The sequence below is a fragment of the Mustela putorius genome, unplaced genomic scaffold, assembly GCF_011764305.1.
Source record: "Mustela putorius furo isolate JIRA1106 unplaced genomic scaffold, ASM1176430v1.1 tig00003834_pilon_pilon_pilon, whole genome shotgun sequence".
Classification (NCBI taxonomy): Eukaryota; Metazoa; Chordata; class Mammalia; order Carnivora; family Mustelidae; genus Mustela; species Mustela putorius.
Genome location: NW_025421987.1, coordinates 72406615 through 72422996, shown reverse-complemented (window position 1 = coordinate 72422996; position 16382 = coordinate 72406615). Strand labels below are relative to the sequence as shown.

At 42.7% G+C, this 16382-nt stretch overlaps 1 protein-coding gene across 1 annotated transcript in view; it reads left to right on the top strand.

Moving 5' to 3' along the window:
• Positions 1-15788, top strand: part of LRRC31 (leucine rich repeat containing 31) — a 28931-nt gene extending 13143 nt beyond the window's left edge. Inside the window, exons 4-9 of the mRNA XM_004756541.3 lie at positions 624-791; positions 1025-1192; positions 1971-2138; positions 5113-5280; positions 8828-8995; positions 14783-15788. Of these exons, the coding sequence (XP_004756598.1) occupies positions 624-791; positions 1025-1192; positions 1971-2138; positions 5113-5280; positions 8828-8995; positions 14783-15138 (1196 nt within the window). The 3' untranslated portion in view covers positions 15139-15788. The remainder of the gene's footprint in view (positions 1-623; positions 792-1024; positions 1193-1970; positions 2139-5112; positions 5281-8827; positions 8996-14782) is intronic.
• The last annotated feature ends 594 nt before the right edge of the window (positions 15789-16382 follow it).

The following is a 16382-nucleotide window of genomic DNA, read 5'->3' as shown; positions in this document are numbered from 1 at the left end:
CCTAAGGCTGCTTTACCTGGTCGCTTCCCTGCTCTCCGCCAGCCTCCATTCCAGCCCTTAGATGCTTTCCACCCTTTTCTCACTGCACCCTCCTCCACTCTCCAGGGCTGCACGGCTATTACGAGCTGCTAGCATCTTGTGCTTAATTACTGATTCTCTCTAGGGCTCGGTTCAGTTGTATATTCTTGATGTCTAATTGAGCTTTGCCCCCACGGTGGCAGGTGCCCTGCTTGGCCTCTCCTCATCCTCTGGTCCAGCTTCCCAGTGATGCTGACCCCAGACAAGGTGGATGAGAGAAAGCAGTTGGAATAGTACACGTATTTACTACCACAAAACCAACTCCACGAAACCACCCTACTGACAGGTGGGATTTTCTGGACAATGATTTTTGTACAGAGGTCCGGCTTTGGAACCTTGGAGGGACTAGAATCACTGAGCCTCTAAATACAGGGGCTCAGCCTGCTGGGACCAGGCAAGAACTGGGTCTACTCTGTTCTTTGGCACCTGACCAGTCCCTGGCTCAGCCATTATCATTCCATAAATAACATTTGTGCTGATTTTGAGGCAGACTCCCTGCTTTTCAGATTAGCAATCGACCCAATATTTGGGCTGTTTTGTAACAGGAGAAGCACTCGGGGGCATAACTGACCTGCAGGAGCTGAACTTGTCCTGGAACAGTGAAGTGGGGGGGAACTTGCCTCTGACCCTCCAGAATTTCCAAGAAGGGAGCAAGATACAAACGCTTGAGCTTGTGGATTGTGACCTCACATCTGAAGATGGGGCATTTGTGGGTAAGTGGAATTTGGAAGGGTCCTTCCCAGAAAACAAATGTGAAGATGCCCATGAGCAGACAGTCTGAGGGTCAAAGGGTCAAAGTTGGCTGTGCTTTATCTCTCCCTAAGTTGGAAGAAGGGCTCATTATACCCCTGGGATCACATGAGGCCGCCCTCCCCCTCCTGCCCCAACAGTCACACCCTGCATTTTTATTGAGTTGCTCTTCTCATTTGGATTCACTTCCCTCTAGGTCAGTTGCTACCCATGATGCAAAATCTCGAAGTCCTTGACCTTTCCCTTAACAGAAATATCGGTGCCAGTCTGAACAGTATTGCTCAGGGATTACGAAGTACCTCAAATCTGAAAGTACTGAAGTTGCACTCATGTGGGCTATCACAAGAGGGTGTCAAACTGCTGGGTGAGTTAGCAATGACTGGGATTTTTCTGTACATACGTAATTTTAGTTTATATTTAATTTTTTTAAGTTTTTAGGAAATTCAACTAAATATACACAGAGGTTATGTTGGGGCAGGAGATTATAGGTAATTTAAATCTTCTTTGTTTTATTCTTTTCTAACTCTTTTACAATAAGCATATACTTTCATGAGTCTAAAGATAACCTCTTAAGATGGCTGACTCTGAAAAGGCCAGGATATTCCGGGTTTGAGAGAGACACTGGGCAAAAGAAAAGTTATGTGCTAAGAAAGTTCTCCATTTTTCTCTTTTGAAAATGTCAACATTATTTTATGCTCGGTAGTAGGAAGGAATTGGTACTGATAAAAAGAAAGCTTTAGTGGCATCTGTAGGGAGAACATGACATGAAATTTTGTGTTCCCCTTCGACTTACAGAGCCTATAATATCCTTTTCACTGGCAGTTTGAATAAGTCTAAAATTCTGTGAAATGCCAATGCGCCAGTGTAGGAGGACGAGAATGAGCCATTGGAGGGTTCCACTGAAGCCATTGGCAGTCAACGCAGATCACGGGGTGTTGGTTGGGCGGGGGGGTGTTTGAAGCCACTGTCAAGTCCAGAGAGGGCCAGATGGTAGGAAGTCTAAAGTTCTTCCCTCATCTTGTCTTTTCTCAACTTGGTGTATTTTCACCATCTCCCTTCTATACACCTGCCCCCTTGCCTGCCCTACACCTGCCTTCCACCTTCTAGCCTGTCAGAATGGGACTTTTGATTTTCTCTTTTAGATGCTGCTTTTAGGTACTTGGGTGGACTGAGGAAATTAGACCTTTCCTGCAACAGGGATCTGGGTGGAGGTTTTGAAGACTCATCAGCTCTGCTGGCCACGCTGGAGCATCTAGAAGTTTTGGATCTTCACCAGTGCTCTCTCACGGCCAATGACGTGGTGTCTCTGAGTAAGTGTGAACAAAAGAGTCAAGGAAGGACTTTTGGAACCTCAGTATATGTTTGGAACTTGGCTAATTTAAGGTGTCTCCTTAAACTTACTTAAACTTAACAAAAGCACCAAACCATAAAACTTCTTTGAATGCCCCAATATTTTATTATGTGCTCAGTAAATATGAGTGAATCTAAATTCCTCCTATACACGTTTGTAAATGATGGATATGGCACTTGGTGGAGAAAATTTTGAATATGTGTTACTGTTTAGAAATGACTCTGTTAGTTACAAAGTTTCTTTCGAACAGGATGTAGAGAGAAGGCCCAAAAGAGGGCACTGCGGCTTTCTGACTAACAAGTGAAGTTAAGCGGCTTTCTGACCAACAAGTGAAGTTAAGCCCCTTGGATACAATGAAATTACACAAGAATTTAGGGTGGTGCATCACGGGTATACATTATAACTTTAGGTGCCTACACTCTTTCCACTGTAGACATAATCCTGTAATTATAACACATAATATATAAATGCAGTTTCCCATAACAAACAGCGCCAAGCGCAGCCTTGCCATTAAGGGGTTTATTCCATCTGTGGCCACAGTAAACTTCCAAAACACCTCCAGGATCTCATCACCAAGGTCTACCGTCTAGACCTGGACCGGGCTGGTTCAGGCCACTGTTATCTTGTGCCCAGACTACTGCGAGTCCAAGTGGTCTCCCTTTTCCTCCTCTGTCATTCTGACTTTGTTACCTAGCCTTCCCCTCCTCGATTCTACCCCAGCCACTTTTCTGTGCTGACCTCCTGTCCTGGGGCCTTTGTCCTTGCTCTTTCTCCAGATCATGGCCCCTCCTGTGTTGGGAGCCCCTTTTGCGTCTCTCCTTCATTAGGTACAGAGGTCTGGCACAGAGTTGGCACCAGGAAATTCTTGTGGAATATGATCGAATGAATGAATCAATTGAAAACAAGAATAAGGGCACCTGGGTGGCTCAGTTGGTTGCTTTCAGCTCAGGTCACAATCCTGGAGTCCTGGGATCAAGTCCCACATTGGGCTCCCTGCTCAGTGGGGGCTCTGCATCTCCTCTCCCCCTGACCTTTCCCCTCTCATGTTCACTTGCTCTCATTCTCTCTCACTCTCTCAAATAAACAAATAAACTAAATCTTTTAAAAACAGCATTTAAAAAAAAAAACAAGAATAAAAAGAATTTTTTAGCTTTCTTTAGTACAATTTGGGAAGGAAAAGACTAAAACAGGTTCTTAGGTCTAACATCTATATTTTAGACCTGCTAAATTACATTTGGGTCTCATGCCTCAATTTGGAAAACAGAGAAAAGTTCAAGGCTTTCATAAAGATTTTTTTTTTAAGATTTTATTTATTTAGGGGGTGCCTGGGTGGCTCAGTGGGTTAGAGCCTCTGCCTTCGGCTCAGGTCATGATCTCAGGATCCTGGGATCGAGTCCCGCATCAGGCTCTCTGCTCAGCAGGGAGCCTGCTTCCTCCTCTCTCTCTGCCTGCCTCTCTGCCTACTTGTGATCTTTCTCTGTCAAATAATTAAATAAAATCTTTTTAAAAATTTAAAAATTAAAAAAAAAAGGTTTTATTTTATTTATTTGACAGACAGCGATCACAAGTAGGCAGAAAGGCAGGCAGAGCGAGAGGAAGGGAAGCAGCTCCCCACTGAGCAGGGAGCCCAATGTGGGGCTCAATCCCATGACCCTGAGATCATGACCTGAGGCGAAGGCAGAGGCTTTAACCCACTGAGCCACCCAGGTGCCCCTTTCATAAAGATTTTAAAGAAACAAAACAAATCTGTTTCTGAGCTCCAGGTGGGGCGAATGGGGTATCACCATCCCCTTTCCTTCTGAGCCTCATACCTGGAGGAGATACCCCTGAATTATCAACAGCCAGATTCCAAAGAATGAATTTTCCTTGTTACAGCCAAAATAAATGAATATCACCTCAGGTCTTCTTACTCAGAAGAAGGTTCCAGGGCTAGAGGGACCTCAGTTGTTACCGCAAGCCTAACAGGGGTTCCGCTTCTCTTACCAAATGTGCCGCCACCAGCACAGGTGAACGGCCCTGGAAAGCTAATGATTATAGAAGAACTGTAACAAAGTGCATCGTTCTCCTACTGTCTAATTTGAAAGAGATGGAAATGAAAATACATTCCATTTATATCTTAGGAGGTTAAATAGCTCACCGTTCTTTTATCTGATCATTCTAGATACTCCAAAGGAATAGAATTACAGGTCGTTTAGCCAACAAATTTTGATTCAAATCATCTAGTTGTACGAGGCACTGTGCCATGGGCTAAGGGAAATTCATAGTCCAGGAGCCTCCATCCGGTAGGGACAGGAATCAACCACCCACACAGTGAAGAGGAAGACACTGTGACATCTGTTGGGACCCCACCTGCCTGCCTGCCTTTCCTTCCTATCCTCTTTCCCTCCTTCCACCAACGTCTGTGCCTCCAGTGTTCTAGATTCTTCCGCATACTCTGGGGAAGAAGCAGGGCTACAGACAAGCTCATCTTCACTGAGGGGGGACAGAAAAACACATAAGCAAAAATGAATAGGGTGACATAATAGTGACCAAGGGCTTCGGTAGCTTAGGGGGCCCTGGAAGGCTCTGCGGAGGTGAGGCAGCCCCACAGAGATCCCACCATACTGACATATACCGAGTTATCTCATCTTCCCAGTGACCCTGTGAAGTTCTGTTGTCGTTCTTACTATGGTGGTAACTGAGGTTCAGAGAAGTTAAGTAACTTTCCTAAAATCACACAGTTCTTTAGCCACAGAGGCATAATTAGGACCCAGTTCTGTCTCCAAGGTCTTTGCTCCTAATGTCTAGCCTGGCGAGAGCCCTGCACACTTGGGGAGCGTGGCTGGTGTGCGTGTGCGTAAGGGAGGGAGACTGTGGGACTGTGGGACCCAAATATCCAGCAGACTCTTCATGAGATGGTGCCTAAAACAATGTCACTGCTGACATTTCCACAGCCCAGGTAATCCCTTTACTCTCCAGTCTTCAAGAGTTGGATTTATCTGCCAACAAGAAGATGGGCAGCTCTTCCGAAAACCTCCTCAGCCGGCTCCGATTTTTACCAGCACTGAAGTCCTTACTCATCAGCAGCTGTGCTCTGGAGAGTGAGACGTTTACCGCCCTGGGTAAGAGAATTCCCCAGATCCCTGCAAGCATGTGCAGTAACACATGAGAACACATACTCCCTACATGGAACTCTCACGGCAAGCCTTTGCCAGAGGCAAGGCTGTGAATTAATAATTTGTCTTCTTTCAGGAAATGTGTTCTCTTAAAAGTATCTTTCTGAAGGCCAGATGAATGATTCTGGCTGATTCGCAAATTTAACATTTTTAAAAGCTAAAGTGTACGTAGCCAACTCTGGAGGTCCATATCCGTGGTAACTTGGGATTTCACCAAGGTGCCAATATAAACTGGATTGCTGGGAGTCTAATGGGGAAAGTGAGGTAATTCCTGGTGTGTGAGTAATTGATGGCCCAGCACCCACTTTCCAACAGAATTCATTGCCTCTCTAGGAATCTGGGCCTGCTTAAAGGTCATAAATACTGTCCAGCCTAGATCAAGGGTCTACAGAATCTGGAATGTCTGCCTCTTCGGGGGCAAGAATATTGTCTACAAGATAGAGGGAGATACTTTTTTAAGATTTTATTTATTTATATGACACACAGAGAGACAGTGAGAAAGAGGGAACATAGACAGGGGGAGTGGGAGAGGGAGAAGCAGGCTTCCCACAGAGCAGGGATCCTGATGTGAGGCCCGATCCCAGGACCCTGGGATCATGACCCAAACTGAAGGCAGATGCTTAACGACTGAGCCACCCAGGCGCCCCTAGAGGGAGATACTTTGAGGCAAATTCACATGGCATCATTCTGCAGAATCCGCCACCCAGGCAGAGCACTTTGGGCATACATTGCTGGATGGGGGTCCCCAACGCCACCTTTAGGTTCAGTGATTCACTAGGAGGACTCACAGGTTTCAGCCTAGAGTTGGATTCACTGTTGGGATTTATTACAACAGAAGGATACAGGTCAAAATTGGCAAAGGGAGAGGCATGTGGCACAAAGAGGAAACCAAGTACAAGCTTCCAAGAGCCCTCCATCTGTGGAATCACACAGGACACGCTTCCTTCGCCCACTGGCTTCTGACAACACATGTGAAGTGATGCCTTCCAGGGAAGCTCACCTGAACCTTCCATCTGGGGCTTTTATTGGTTGTTGACCACACAGGCACCCTCTACTGGCACATCTAGGAATTCCAGAGCACAGAAGGAAAGCTGGTGTTCAGCGTAAGTCATAGAATTTGCAGACACACAGGGGAGGCGCAGCGAGCCACTCTTATTAGGTGAGGAAGGGGTGGAACACATCCAACTACAAGTGCCCACACGCCGCCCAGCCTTGCCAGGAAGTCTTTAGTGGGTGGCAGCCTCAGGCCTGGCAGGTTAACTCTTGCTCTGCACACACGCACGGACTAGAGAGCTTACACTGCGGTGCTTCCTGGACAAGGAGGAAAACAGAGTCCTTCTCTCTGGCTCCCAAGGGTTCTATGTCCGTTGACATTTCTAGGAAAATGAATTGTACCATGGACTAAACAGGAGTTACAATTAATGAAATAAACATATTCTAGTAAGAAAATAAGCTATTTATTAATGCCTGTTAACAGAAATGAATGCATGTAATCCACCCCAAATTCTAAGACCTCTACGTTTAGGGCACACTTGCGGCCTTTCAGCCCAGTACTTTGTTCGGCCCACATAGATTTGGTTCTTGCTGTGAACTGTGCCCACCCCTCCCAGCATCGCTCATCTCCTTGTCCCCATGTCTGGATGGGCGAAATAGCAGATCTGGAGTTCTTAACCTGCGTCAGCAAGTCAGTCTAGAGTTGTGCCTGGGGGAGGGGGCTGTGGACTCCTGAAAACTGATTGCAATTATTTTGTGGGGAAATATGTGGTACATTTTCTGGCTTCAAAGCACCTGGGATTAGGCTGCCTAAAATCAAATTCTGGCTCTAGCTCTTGTGACCTGAGATAGTTAACATCTCTGTGTTTCAGTCTCCTTGTCTGTAAAATGTAAAGTGGAATAATAGTACATACTTCATGGGGTTGTAAGAATTAAATGTGTTGGGACACCTGGATGGCTCCGTCAGTTAAGTGGCTGCCTTTGGCTCAGGTCATGATCCTAGGGTCCTAGGATCGAGTCCCGCATCGGGCCCCTAACCCAGCAGGGAACCTGCTTCTCCCTCTGCCTGCTCTGCCTGCTGTTCCCCCTTCTTGTGCTCTCTCTCTCACTCACTCTGTTAAATAAATAAATAAAAATCTTTTTTAAAAAATTAAATATGTTGATACATGTAAAGTCCTTGGAAAGGTGCCTGGCATATTGTAAATGCCCAGTGAATGTTAGTTGTTAATATTATTGTGGGGAGAGAAACTATAAATTTCATTTACAAAGTAAATTAGATCTTACCACTACCCAATTTAAAAAGACACAATGGCAGCCCACAGCACCTCAGTTAAAATCCACATCCTTCACGGTGTCTAAGAGACCCAGGTGATCCGGCCCTAGTACCTCGGGCCACTGGCCCGTCTCCCCCTCGCTCCCGGAACCAATTTCAGCTGGTTTCTTTCAGTTCCTTCCTGTCACTGAGCTCTCCCTTGTCTCCAGGCCTTCCTGTTCTCTGGATGGAATGCCCCCCACCCTCACCGGCCTCCTTCTCTTTCCTGGGGAGCTCTGACTTCAGATTTCAGCATAAAGGTTCCCTGTTAAGATACCATCTCTTACCTAAATGAGGAACCTCTGTATCTTTTTGGCTTAGGTCATAATCTCAGGGTCATGAGATTAAGCCCTGTGTCAGGCTCCATGCCGGCGGGAGCCTGCTTAAGATTCTCTCTCTCCCTTGCTCTCTGCCCCTCCCCTCCTTACATTCTCATGTTTTCTCCCCCTGGCTTCCCCAAAAAAAAAAAGTCAAATAAACATATAATTCTCCACAACACTTTTATTAGAAGAAAAAGTTCCATTTCTTATTGATAGGTCTCTGTACCATGCAGGTGGGAGGGATTTTCTTATTAGATATCATAAAAGGACATATACTTGCTCCTTGGATGCCTGTTATTCTTTAGAAAGAAGAGTGGAATTAAAGTGTAATTAACTATATCTTAGGAATAGTTGTTTGGGTTAATTTCAACATTAGGGGCAGCTGAGAATTAAGCAGAACCTTTTCAACCTCATTTTAAAATCTCTCCCAAATCCACTAGTTCTCTTCCTCGTCTCTGAAACTGCAGGAAGGTCGACACAAACACATTTGGGTGCTTCAGAGTCTGGAGGAGGCTTGGCCCCATTTCTGAGCTTCTGCTGTGACTAAACACAAGAATATGTAAAATGAGGATGTGCTCCGGAAATCTCAACTAGCTGTCCAAATCCTCTGCTGCTTTCTCCTTCCTAGATGGGAACTAAAGGAGAAAAATCCCAGTTGATAGTGAATTTCACTTAATCAAGTCTTACTTTTCTAAATTTCCAACATTTCTCCCAAATAAAAATAGACAGCATAAGTTGTGGTCATGAATTTCGGGCAGAAGACAACAGTTCCTGTAACTTTCTTATCTCAGTTACGTTACTATGCTGCCCCAGGTTCCTCAGTTGCAGAGGAAATCCTAAAGGATTGCTGTTCTGTTATCAATTTTAGCTGAAGCCTCCGCTTACCTCCCTGCTCTGGAAATATTCGACCTCTCTTGGAATAAATGTATTGGTGGCAACCTGAAGCTGCTTCTGGAAACACTGAAGTTCTTAGCGTCCCTTCGCGTGCTGAGACTGAGCAGCTGTGGCTTGGTGACAGAGGACATGGCACTCCTGGGTTGGTATCCACTGGTCCCACGGCAGTCTCAGCCCTTGGAGCCCAGGGCGCCTGCTGCAGGGGAAGGGTGGCAGGGAGCCGGGCCAGGCCTGTGGTGGACCCTCTTTGCCTCTTCCCTTCTTTCTCTTGGACATCTGCTTAGGAGAGAGCTGGTGGAAACCAACAAGGGCCATTCCCAAGCCAGGAAGACAGAGGAGGGCGTTTCACAAAGGGACAGATGGGCATAGACATGGCGGTGGGGCGTTCCAGCTTCTGCTCCCTGTCTTCCCCGCACAGGGAGGGGAAGGACTGTCCGGGTCTCTTACTCAAACTTCAGTTCCCTCCAGTCTGCCTTCACAAAGTTTTCCCTGTCCACGTGGTACCTGCACTGTTACTTAATTTTTCCTTTATACTGAGTCTTTAACCTAAATGCTTTCATTTAAACAGGAAACTCATCATCACCGTAACTGAAATACAGGAATCACCTCTCATAGACATTAGTACACTGTTGCCAGCTGAAGGCTTTGAATAGAGGTTCATCCTCTCTCTGTTAGAAAAAGGGGAAGAGAGGTCTTTAAGAACATCAATCTGATGCTTTCTCCATGTCAATTTAGAAAGATGGAAAGAGAGTTGAATAAGGAATAAGTTTTGCACTGCAGGATTCCAGGGTATATAATATAATACCTTTCCCAAATCTCCCCTAAAATCGCCTCTGTTATGTCCACTTCCTACTGGGAAATAATGAATTGGAGAGTACATCTGTGTCTCTCCTCTACCCTTGTGCCCACATCCCCAGGACCAAGCAGCCATCCGTCCCCAGATCTCTTAAGTGATGAGCACCCCTCCAAAATTTTTTTTTTTGTGAATAACAAGTTTTACTATATCTGGTTAGCTATTGCCACTTTTATATTGGATTACTTTAACAAATGGATTACTTGGATTACTTTAACAAATGTTCTTTAAGAAATACTTAATCACTTATAGCTTTTTTTCTTTTATAAATAATAACAGTTTCTCAGAGAAAACTACAAAAATATTTCCATAACTTATGATCCTATTACCCGGATTTTTAAAATATCTAATAAGTATAAAATAGTGAAATATAATAATTAGGATACTTGCATGATTGGAAAATTCAAACAATACAAGTAAGTTAAAATGATGCGTGCGATTTGGTTTAAAATACAGTAATATGATCATCTCAAAAATCATATAGTTATCTCAGACATACAAAAAAAGCATCTGACAAGAGTCAATATCCATATGTGATAAAAACTCCAAGAAAAGTGGGATTGGAGGGAATATACCTCAACATGATAAATGTCATCTATGTCAATCCTACGGCTAACGTCATACTCAATGGTGATAAATGGAGAGTTTTTCTCTGAAGTCAGGAACAAGAGAAGGATGTTCACTCTCGCCACTTTTATTCAACATGGTACTGGAGTCCCAGCCACAGCAGTCAGGGAATAAAAGGCATCCAAATTGGTAAGGAGAAGTAAAGCTTTCTCTATGATGCATGATGACATAAAACTATGTCTAGAAAACCCTAAAGGCTCCCCCACAAACTATTAGAACTGCTAAATGAACTCAGTAAAGCTACAAGATACAAAGTCAATTTGCAGAATTCTGTTGCATTTCTATATCTAATAATAAAGCAACAGAAAGAGAAATTTGAGAAAACAATTTCCAATTGTACCCAAAATAATAAAATACCAAGGAGTAACTTAACCAAGGAGGAGAAAGACCCGTACTCTGAAAACTATAGGAGACTGATCAAAGAAATTGAAGATGACATAAACAAATGAAAAGATACTCCATGCTCATGGACTGGGAGAACAAATATTGTTAAATGTCCATACTATCCAAAGCAATCTACAGATTTAATGTAACCCCTATCAAAATATCAACAGCATTTTTCACAGAACTAGAATAATCCTAAAATGTGTATAGAATTACAGAAGATCCCAAGTAGCCAAAACAATCATGAAGAAGAACACAACTGGAGATATCATAATCCCAGATTTTAAGATACACTACAGAGTTGTAGTAATCTAAACAGTTTGGCCCTGGCACAGATACAGACAGACATATAGATCAATGGAACAGAGCAAAGACCCAGGGCAGGAAAAAAAAAATCTTTGCTTATGTGGTCAAGTAATCTACAACAAAGGAAATAAGAATATACAATGGGGAAAAGGCAGTCTCTCAATAACTGGTGCTGGGAAAGCTGAACAACTACATGCAGAAAAATGAGACTAGACCACTCTCTAACACCACACACGAAAGCTCAGAATGGATTAGAGACCTAAATGTGAGACCAGGAACCATAAAACTCATGGAAGAAAACATAGGCAGTGATCTTTTTGACACTGACCTTAACAACATTTTTCTAGATATGTCTCCTCAGACAAGGAAAACCAAAGCAAAATTAAACTCTTGGGACTACACAAAATGAAAAACTTTTGCACAATGAAAGAAAACACCAAAAAACATGAAAAGGCAACTTACTGAATGGGAGAAAATATTTGCAAGTGATAGATTCAGTAAGGCATTAATGTCCAAAATATTTAAAGAATTCAAACAATTCCAAAACCAAAAAATCCAATTTAAAGATGCACAGAGGAACCAGAGAGACATTTTTCTGAAGACGACATGCAGATGGTCAACCAGCCACAGGAAAAGATGCTCAGCATCACTCATCATCAGGGGAATGCAAATCAAAACCACAATGAGGGAGGGCCTGGCTGGCTCAGTAAGTAGAGGGACTCTCGATCTTAGGGGTGTATGTTTGAGCACCACATTGCGCATAGAGAATACTTAAAAATAAAATCTTAAAAACCACAACAATATGAATATCACCTTACACCTGTCAGAATGGCTAAAATCAAAAAGACAAGAAATAGAAAGTCTTGGAGAGGATGTGGAGGAAAAGGAACCCTCCTGCATAGTTGATGGAAATGTAAGTTGGTGCAACCACCCTGGAAAACCATATGGAGGTTCTTCAAAAAATTAAGAATAGAAATAGCACACGATCCAGTAATCCTACCATTGGGTTCTTACCCAAAGAAAACAAAAACACTAATTTGAAAAGATATACACCCCATATGTTTATACCAGCATTAATTATAATATCTAAGATATGGAAGCAACCCAAGTGTCCGCAGATGGATAAATGGGTAGAAAAGAGTGGTACACACACACACACACACGAATATTACTCAACCATAAAAAAGAATGAGATCTGTTTTTTAAGATACATACATTTTATTTATTTATTTTTAAAGTAAGTTTTATGCCCAACATGGGGCTTGAACTCATGACCCAACAATGGGATCAATGGCTCAACAATCTTGAACTTCTGCAGAGCCTTGTGTTCTACAGACTGAGCCATCCAGATGCCCCAAGCATGAGATCCTCCATTTGCAAGAACATGTTGGACCTAGAGGGTATAATCCTAAGTGAAATAAGTCAGAGAAAGACAAATACTATATGGTTTCCTTTATGTGCAGAATCTCAAATGCAAAACAAATGACAAAAAGCAGACTCTTAAATGCAGAGAACAAACTTATCATTAGTTACCAGAGGAGGTGGAAAATGGGTGAAATAGATCAAGAGAACCAAATGGTATAAAAACTTAATAAGTCATGCAGATGAGAAGTATAGCATAGGGAATGCAGTCAACAATACTACAGGATAAATAAGAAAAATAAAGTACAGTTATATCTTAGAGATATTGTGGGTTTGGTTCAACACTACCACAATAGAGCAAATAATGCAAAAAGTCAAGTCGAGTACATTTTCCGGTTTCCCAATACATACAAAGTTATGTGTACACTATACTGTGGTTTATTAAGCATGCCATACATTATGTCTAAAAAAAGAATGTACCTTAGTTAAAAAATACTTTATTGTGGGGTACCTGGGTGGCTCAGTCTGTTCAGTATCTGACTCATGACTTCAGCTCAGGTGATGATGTCAGGGTTATGAGATCGAGCCCCACTGGGCATGGAGCCTGCCTAGGATCGTCTCCCTCCCTTTCCCTCTGATCCTACTGCCTCTAAAAAAATACTTGTTTGCTTAAAAGAGCTAACCATCATCTGAGCTTTCAGCAAATCCTACCACAGATCACCGTAACAAATTAGGCAAAAAATTCAAATATTGTGAGAATTACAAAATATGACATAAAGACACAGAGTGAGCAAATGCTGTTGGAAAAATGGTGCTTGATGCAGAGTTGACCCAAACCTTCAATTTGTTAATTTAATAAAAGCACTATCTGTGAAGCACAGTAAAGTGAAGTACGGTAAAAGGAGGAATGTCTGTACTAAAAAAATAAATAAATAGGTAAACAGAAGGGAAGGATTAGGTGAAACAAGATCGTTGTAATGAAGGTAAGTGTTGAATCTGAATGACAGGGACATGGGAGTTTATGCTCCTATTCAGTCTGTTTTTTTATACCTTTTAAAATTGCCACAATTACATAATAGAAAAAATTATAAAACAGAAAAGCATGCACATTGTCTCTAACAGTTAGGTCTTGAGAATATGGTGAGTAATGTTGCAGAGAGAGGAAGAGACCCACATCAATACGGACACCCACGAACAGAGTGCGGCTCTCGAGTGTATGGAATGCTAAGCTTTCAAATGCACAGTGGACCCAGACCTTGGGCAAGTGAAAACAATGGGGATGGAGCAACCTGCTTGCTCTGGGAGCCAGGACACATGAAGAACTACTGAAAGACCGGGACACACTTACTCCTAAAGGGAGAGAATACGAGGGGAACAGACTGTCGTCCAACACCGCAAGGCTGGTGTGAGGAAGGAGCCAAAGCGTCTGGCTGGCTGCGGAGCGATCAGTGAACATCACCGGAATGCAGAAAGGGACCTGAAGGACGGGGGGCTTCCTCCTGCTGAGAGCCACCCCACTCCGCAGGGGCAACCGGCAAGGGTGCCTCAGGCAGGAGCTAGCTGGTGACCAGTAGAGAAGCCGGAGAGAGAGTCATCTCTGATCATTGATCCAGAGGCTGAATAAGGATGCCTCTAGGGTGGGTCCCTGCCAACTCTGAGATCCCATGCTACTCATGGGACCTCTGTGGTCCATCACTGCATTTGGCTGGCAAGGGGAAGCACATGCTGGCTGCTCTGGGAAGCTCTCCTATCTCAAGTTACTATCTTGAGTGTTACTCAAGTGTTACACTCTTGTTAACTAAGCTAGTTACTATCTAGTGTTACTATCTTTTCTTAGCTTCATCACAAACTATTATCAAGTGCCATTTTAGGTTGTACTGTGATATGTGCTCTTCAAAGGGAAAACTATTCTATGAATTGGAGGTCCCTAAGGCGACTTAGAAATCACCCATGTGTATTTGGCCATGAAAAGTGCTCAGTTAAATATTTGCTGAATGAAGAATGACTGAATGAGCAGTGACCAACTAAACGGTATTAAACAGCAAGATGACAATTTATAAATGGTCCTCAGTTAAGTGAGAGCCATCACTCCTCACATTTCATTAGAGTCTGTAGAAGAGCTGGGACTTTAGTGGAGCCAAGAGCAGGAACTTGACACAAAAGATATTCTTTGGGTTGGGATTTGGAAAGAGAGAGGAAAAAAAAAACTTTCAAGCTGTACTTGGGATGTACAGAGAACAGATTTGGTATTAACCTGATTTCAGATGCCCCGAATAAAGCTGCTAGCTAATAACAAATCATTTCTAATCACCAATCATTACTGATCTTGGAACTGGCAAACAGCCACGGGAGACAGTTTTCTTGTATTTTAGCATTTACTGTGACTTTATTTTTCAGCATCGGTAATACATACAGGTCACCTGGCCAAGTTACAGGAGCTCGACCTGAGCTATAATGACGGCATCTGTGATGCAGGATGGGCCATCTTCTGCCAAAACGTGTGGTTCGTCAAAGAGCTGACCGAGTTGGATATTAGCCTTCGGCCGTCAATTTCTCAAGATTGTGGACAATGGTTTGGACACTTGTTAAATGCTATCACCAAACTTTCCGAGATCACGGAGATAGGAATGAGAAGATGGATCCTCCTCCCTTCACAGAAGGAAGAACTAGAACATTTTTACCAAGATCACAGACACAACATTCACTTTGACCTCGGTGAGGTTCAGCAAGCTGATTTCCCAAGGCTTAACTAAGCTATAAACCATTATCTGGAGGAGGAAAAGAGCAAGAATGAATCTTAGTGTAATTAAAGGAATATCAGCTTCTGGGCTGTTTAATGGGATTCATGTTAATGAAGGTTTTGTAAATATGTATATGGTAATCTGAGGTAAGTACAACTTTACGTTCCAATGGCAAAGATTATGTGTTTCCATGGAGTTTCATTTATTCTGGATATATAGTTCGTAGTTTAGAAGTCCTGCCAAAAATGTTTAGATTCTGGTAATACCTTTCTTCTTGACCTAGAATTTTCTCTGTCTTCTTTTCCCACGTGATAAATATTCTAAATACAAGTGCGTGTGAGTGTGTGTATGTGTAAGTGTGTGCGTGAAATTCTAATGTGAAAGGCACTGGCTATGATAGTTTCATGCTATCTTTACTATTATATGTGTCTTAATGTAATCTATTTGCATTTTTGTCAGAAAGTATACTCTTCCCTGGTTTATTATTTTATGTTCTGGTGCTTTTTATCTCAGATATAAACCATGAACACTAATAATGGTCACAGACACATAAATCTTAGTAAAAAGTGGTCAAAACTTTGAAAACCAGTATCAAAAACACATCTTAATGAAATAAAGTAAAATCTTTTATTGCTAAAATAAAATAACATTAGCTCTGGGTACTTTTTGATAAGGACTATTCTATGTAAAATCTATTTAATTTGTTAAATACAGTTTTTGTCTTGCTCTAAATGATTTTTGAAATTTTTGGTTATTTTTTTGCAGGAGTATGAAACCCATTACACAGCAGAAGTGTTTGTCTGCTTACACACTACTATTCTGAATCACTCTAAGCAAATTATGCTTGGTTTCTTGTTGCTACACTAGTAACTTATATTGCAATTATTGCTTGAAGGACATGTAGAATTTCTTTTTTTGAGATTTTATTTATTTATTTGATGGAGAGAGATCACAAGTAGGCAGAGAGGCAGGCAGAGAAAGAGGAGGAAGCAGGCTCCCCACTGAGCAGAGAGCCCAATGCGGGGCTCGATCCCAGGACCTTGAGATCATGGCCTGAGTGGAAGACAGAGGCTTAACACACTGAGCCACGCAGGCGCCCCCGATATGTAGAATTTGAAATCAGTCAAGGAAGTCATCAGGAACGAGGAGACTTTGGGTGGTATAGATAGGGATGTTTTAGGCAATCATGGTATTCTTCATTTTCTGGGCATTTCCATGAATTCCATGAGCACCTGTGCTCATGTATTTTCATGAAC